Here is a 6006-nt window from a genome sequence, read left to right as displayed (position 1 = left end):
GAATGGGCCATGTTCAATAGCTTTATACTCTCAAAGAGCATAAAAAACTTGTGAAATAAACATTGGCTTCCTTCCAATCCTCCTTGTACCCTATGAGAGTTGCCATTATATTAGCATACGAGAATAAAAATATCGATAGTTGAAAAAGCCATATTGATCGTTCTTGCCATAGTTGTAGTCATCTCAGTCCAAGCCATAAAGGGTATGACATAGTCATCAGTTGATAAAGAGAAGAAGTTGGATTGGTATCCTTTACTGTTTTCCTTGTTGTTGTTGTGACCGACAAACAGTCAATCGTTAATTTGTTTATATTTGTACTCCGAAATAAACTGAAGGTTGTTTAATTTCTCTTTGGCGATGGCGAGTTTGGATGAAAAGTGGAAAGCTGTGGACAACTTTGAGTCTATTGTGGTAGATCGTGAAAGAGATGTTTTTCGAGTGACAGAAGAATTGTATGATCTTCATAAAGGCCGAAAGCAACTCAGGGGTGTAACAAGTAGTTGCAACTATCGCTTGACCATACCATTTGCCCCCCATCTCTTCGGCTCGGGCAAAACGACCTTTGCCCGAACCTATTTGGAGTTGGTGCAAAGGTTTGGTGAAACTTTTCTGTCGACGTTTGCTTCGGACCCTTCGAGCAGAACCTTTTTGGAGAAGCTGAAAAGGGCTTCATTGCTTTATGTGGATTTAAGGGGGTTGAAGCCCACAGAACCGAAAGAACGCAACCTAAAGTGGGCAGTATACTATTTATTGTACCGATCAGCTTGTAATCAGATGGGTCTACCGTTTATGAAGCCTGATGAAGCCTACAGACACATTCCTCTCTATCCAAGCTTTCTAATTCCAGAGCTACGGAAGACTTTGGGCATTACTTCCGATCAATATCTTTTGTTGGCATTTGACGAAGTTGGTGTGTTTGATACAAAGGCAACTTTTTTTGAACTGGAGAAGAATGACAAAGGTGTGGTTCGACCTTACAATGACTTTTTCGGTATCATTAGTCATTTGTGCAAAGAACCCGACTTGTTTTTTATAGTTGTTGGGAAAAGCAAAGGTTTAAGTATTAAGAATGATGTGGCTTTTGGGCTATCGAGAGTTATACTACATTTTATTTCTTTATCACCTTTGGACGCTTCCAGTATCGTTGAATTCCTTGAAAAGAGTCTTCTAAAGACACCTACTCAAGTTCCAGTTTGTAATGTCTTATGTAGTTCTTCATTTTCAGTAAATGAATTGGCAGACTCATTATTGGAATGTACAGGTGGAGTTCCTGGTTTGTTGACTCGTGCAGTAAATATGCTTTTGAATTATATAATAGCAAGAAATCAGCCTTTCATATCGAAAGAAGAATGTTTGACATGTATGAACGACGATAATTTCCGAATAATTTGTGCTGAACCATTTGTGGAACGAATATTGAATTTGGACGAAGATAGAAAAAGTGTTTTTGATATACTTTTGATGATGGCACTTTTTCGTATACCGTCTAAAGTAGATGATAGATTGACCTCGGAGTCCTTTTTATATGATGCAGTCACTGAAATGGGATTATATCGATATCCTATTGACGAGAATACTTTTCAAGTCCTGATTCCAAAAGTATTTGTTGGAATCTTCAAGAGGGACCCTTCCATATCTTCTTTGGAAAACATACTTCTCGAATCACTTGATGTAGAACCAGTAGATTGTTTCTTCTATTCAAAGTGTCGTGTATTTGAAGGAATTGTTGCTTTACGACTAGTTTTGATGTTGTCTTCAAAGAATCGAAATGAGTTGAGGGAATTGTTGTGTCAATTGTCTCCGATATGGAAACAAATGAAACTTCCAATCAGTACAATATCACCTATTCACTATATCAAGTCTGTTGTTAGTTCTAGAGAAACAAGAAGTGAATCGAACAAGAGTCGAAGAACTTTTGCCAGTACTGAATGGAATAAGATTATTCGAGAGACACTTTATTTAGAGACTATTTACATTCCTTTGGACGCTACTTCTCATAGTCCTGATATTATATTCCAATTACAATCTCCTGTGGAACCCAAAGTTCTTACTGTTGGAGTTGCTTGTGAGGGACGTTGGAAGTCGGAAGGAATTGGCTGGTCAGATATTATAGATGAAGCCAAGAAATTTTTAGATCCTGTTTATGATCAAGTCTTATCCAGTGCAATGGATTATCATCATTGTATGCTTATTATCGTTAGTACAAAGTTATCATTGAATGTTTCTAATGAGTTGGGTAATCAGAGTCGTTGTTACTCCAGTGGAATGTTTATTGGAAATGATTCTTTCAAAGTACCTGATAATTGTGAACTTGTTATTCTTTGTGAAAGAGATGTGGAAATGCTGATTGACGAAGAAATATTGAATGGACTTGAAAGAGCATTTGGTGTTTCTCACAATCCTACTTTTTGGGATTTTGGATTAGATTTACTTGATAGAATCCGTAACAGTTTCTTAAGTTGGCAATAGATTCTAACTCAGTCCTTCCCTTTGTTTTGAAGAGCAAGTAAAATTTTTTGTATGTTTGAAACTCGGTTACAACTTATTTGCTTTCACTCCGAGGACTATTGTCTTAATATGGTACTAACCACGAAAATCAAAATAAGCCTATTGTTGTAAAAGTCACTGTCACAGTTTGACAGGTCTTGTTTGCTTCTTGTTACTACTCAGGAGAGTGTCCCAACGTGTTGATAAATGGGTTTTATACAAGGTATTGTATTCGTCAAAGACTTTATATATGGTTCGCCTTAGGTTGAAAGTTCCTCAGCTGGTCTATTTTCTAATAGCTCAGAGAAGTTGTTTTTATATACAATTGCACACAAACCAATATCCACTCTTTATTACAAAAAAAATGAGAAAGATAGTCTTTATCTAAAAGGCAAATCATGTTCTTATCAAGACTTGTTCAAAGCTTCAAAAGACTTTCGTCGCAATCAAGAGTTTGAGCATTGGAAACTATTAAAGAAGATTGATTGACCATTGTTGTATTTTACTGTCGCATAGTTTACTTCATAGCTTACGATATGTCTAGTGAGTTTCAACCAGAAACCGTATATGACATGGTTGTAGTAGACCGAGAACAAGATGTTGGTGTAGTAACAAAGCAGTTATTTCAGCTATACACTCTCCGTAAACTTGGTATCCCTTTCAAACCAGTCATACCCTTTGGTCCCCACCTCTTCGGAAGTGGGAAGACAAAATTCGTAAAAAGTTACTTGGAACTGGTGAATAATATGGGTGAAAGTGCACTGATAGGTCTCGATTACGTTGGTGAGTCTGAGAAGGCCAACCGAAGAGGTTTCCTGGAGAAGCTGAAAAGGGCTTCGTTGCTTTATGTGGATTTAAGGGGGTTGAAGCCCACAGTCCCCATAGAGCTTTTTCGAAACCTAGAGTGGGCAGTCTACTATCGAATGATAGAAGCGTGTTGCACTTCTGTTGGACAAGAACCAGAGGATGAAGAAGTAGTATTTAAAGAATGCCGTACACGTCCCTATAAGTTAGTTAGAAAACTTCGTTCAATCTTAAACATTCCTTCCGATCAATATCTTTTGGTAGCTTTTGATGAAGTTGGTGTGTTTGATACAAAAGCAACTTTTTTTGAACTGGAGAAGAATGACAAAGGCGTGGTTCGACCGTACAATGACTTTTTCGGTATCATTAGTCAATTGTGCGAAGAACCCGACTTGTTTTTTATAGTTGTTGGGAAAAGTGAAGGCTTAAATATATACAATTACGTAGCTTCAGTCTCAAGGGTTCAGTTAGTGTTTATTCCTCTTTCGCCGCTTGAGAAACATAGTATCGTGGAACATTTGGAGAAAAGTTCTTCCTTTTTATTCCCTGGGAGCCCAAAGGTTTCAGAAATTCTTTGTCACAAAGACTTCTCAACTAGTGAACTTGCAGAATTGTTGTTGGAATTGACTGGTGGTGTTCCTGGTTTACTTGTTCGAGCAATCAGTTACCTTTTGCTGTATAAATCATCCAACAACAATTTCTTATTATCTAAGGAAACCTTCTTGATCATAATGAATAGCTTTCTAGTAACAAATTATTGTGTTGCGCCATTCTTACCTCGTCTGATAAGTCTCAGTGAGCAGCGTAAGCGCTTGTTAAGAATGCTTACGTTATTATCTTTGTATCGTATTCGATTTGATTTTGATGAAACTGTGCAAATAAGCTCCAATTCTGATGTGTTTTTGTTTGATCTAGTTACAGATATGTGTCTCTATCGTCGATTGGTTATAGAACCAGACCGCAACGAACGCTGTGAAGTGTTGATTCCCAAGTTACTTATTGAATATATTGACCAAGGCTTAAAGGATGATCGTTTAGAATGGTTACTTTTACAAACTCTCAAGTCTCAATCTGTTGAATTCTTTTATGAGTCGAAATGTCGAATTTTGGAAGGTCTTATTGCTACACTGTTTTATTTACATTTTTCTCGGCGTCCTACAAACAGCTCAATGTTTTCTACTCTTGGTCAATTGTCTCGTGTTTGGAATGAAATGAATTTGCAATTTTCTTCCGAATCTGCTGCTTATTATATGAAATCTATACATTATACCAGGACTGTATCAGGAACAGAGAGAATGACATTTGGAAGCAATGATGAATGGGGAAAGGATAGTGGAAGAAATGTTAGAATTTGAAAAGATATTTATTCCATTTCATTCAACATCCCATAGTCCAGATATATTATTCAAGTTGCATGGAAGAACGAATGAGAAGAATTTGATGATTGTGGGTATTGCTTGTAAAGGCCGATGGAGTCGTGATGGTATTCGATGGAATGAAATTTTGGAAGAAGCTCACAAGTTTTTAAAACCAGTTCATGATCAAGTATTGACTAGTCATCCTACATGGCATTGTATGTTGATTATTTTGAGTACCAAGTTGGCTACAAATGTATCTGAGGACTTGAATTATTCTAGTCGTTGTTATTCATCTGGCGATAGTGTTGAAGATTTCGTGATTCCTCACAACTGTGAATTGGTTATTCTTTCTGAAGCTGATGTAGAAAACTTTATTGGCAAAGACATTTTATCAAATTTAAGGAACGCTTTCAAGTCTGTGGATAATCCACATTCGAGAAATATTGGCATTTCAACCCTACAAGAAATAGTTTTATCTCTTTCCAAAAATATTTAGGAATATCTTGTTTTAATATCTGAGAATTTTTCCAAGGATAGACACTTTCAAAAGTCGTCATAAATCAGGGGCTGTTTTATAAGACACTGTCAAAAACTATATCAAATTTGAGCAAATTTATTCCTCTGACTACAATTGCACGATTTGGATGACATATTCCATTGTTACGTGCTGTATAATGCATAAATGAAACTTATAACAACAAGCTGAGCTCTGATTTTAACGTTCATTTCCATTGAAAACGACGAAATAGATTGGACTTTGCACAATTTCAAAACTTGGCAACTTGTTGCTACATCTATTCATGTTTGTCTTTAATCTTTTTCTACCTGTCGCCAGAAAGACTATGACATTACGTTTTATTTGAAAGGGTCTCTGCAATTCCAAGTTTATTATTTTCACGATACATACATTTCAACTTGTTGTTCTCAAGGTCTCATCATCAAATGAAGGCTGAAGAATATATCTAATTAGGAAAGTTGAGAAAATTACATCCCATCAACCTTCTTCCATGTTATAGTTTAGAAAAAGTATTTTCTCCGTAGTAAAGGACCGAATAACAAAGCACTCGGTAAAGCAAATAAAAAATTTTGGACCAACCAAACATTTGTAATCGTTTTGATATAGCACATGAACTCTTTTGAAAACAATCACATTTCCAAAGTTTCAAAACCTGTATATATACCATGGAAGGACTTTTTAAAACTGAGTTTGCGCTGTTATGAATTCAACTAGAACAACATTTTGAAAGATTAATGATAATGATAATGATAATAATAGTAATAATAATAATAATAATAATAATAATAATGAGTCTTCCTATAAAAATGGAAATACCCCTTAGAAAGCACAGAATAGTTG

The 6006-nt window shown here is 36.0% G+C and overlaps 2 protein-coding genes across 2 annotated transcripts; both read left to right on the top strand.

Moving 5' to 3' along the window:
* Window positions 1–236: 236 nt before the first annotated feature.
* On the top strand, window positions 237–2526 carry Gasu_63600 (archaeal ATPase). Its single transcript, XM_005702447.1, has one exon. The coding sequence runs from the start codon at window positions 358–360 to the stop codon at window positions 2467–2469; it is 2112 nt and encodes a 703-aa protein (XP_005702504.1). The 5' UTR covers window positions 237–357; the 3' UTR covers window positions 2470–2526.
* A 280-nt stretch (window positions 2527–2806) lies between these two features.
* Gasu_63590 (archaeal ATPase) lies at window positions 2807–5224 on the top strand. The gene is made up of 2 exons (XM_005702446.1): window positions 2807–4634; window positions 4702–5224. The coding sequence occupies exons 1-2, from the start codon at window positions 3024–3026 to the stop codon at window positions 5143–5145; spliced, it is 2055 nt and encodes a 684-aa protein (XP_005702503.1). The 5' UTR covers window positions 2807–3023; the 3' UTR covers window positions 5146–5224.
* The last annotated feature ends 782 nt before the right edge of the window (window positions 5225–6006 follow it).

Source organism: Galdieria sulphuraria (genome assembly GCF_000341285.1).
Source record: "Galdieria sulphuraria unplaced genomic scaffold scaf_184, whole genome shotgun sequence".
NCBI lineage: Eukaryota > Rhodophyta > Bangiophyceae > Galdieriales > Galdieriaceae > Galdieria > Galdieria sulphuraria.
Note: the sequence above shows the minus strand (reverse complement) of the source record. Positions and strands in the feature narration are given on the sequence as shown.

Bases quoted from the DNA above. Each gene is read 5' to 3' on its own strand.
- Gasu_63600 (XM_005702447.1), top strand. From the start codon at position 358: ATGGCGAGTTTGGATGAAAAGTGGAAAGCTGTGGACAACTTTGAGTCT.
- Gasu_63590 (XM_005702446.1), top strand. From the start codon at position 3,024: ATGTCTAGTGAGTTTCAACCAGAAACCGTATATGACATGGTTGTAGTA. The intron at 4,635-4,701 runs GTTAGAATTTGA...ATATTATTCAAG, and splicing joins GAAAGGATAGTGGAAGAAAT to TTGCATGGAAGAACGAATGA.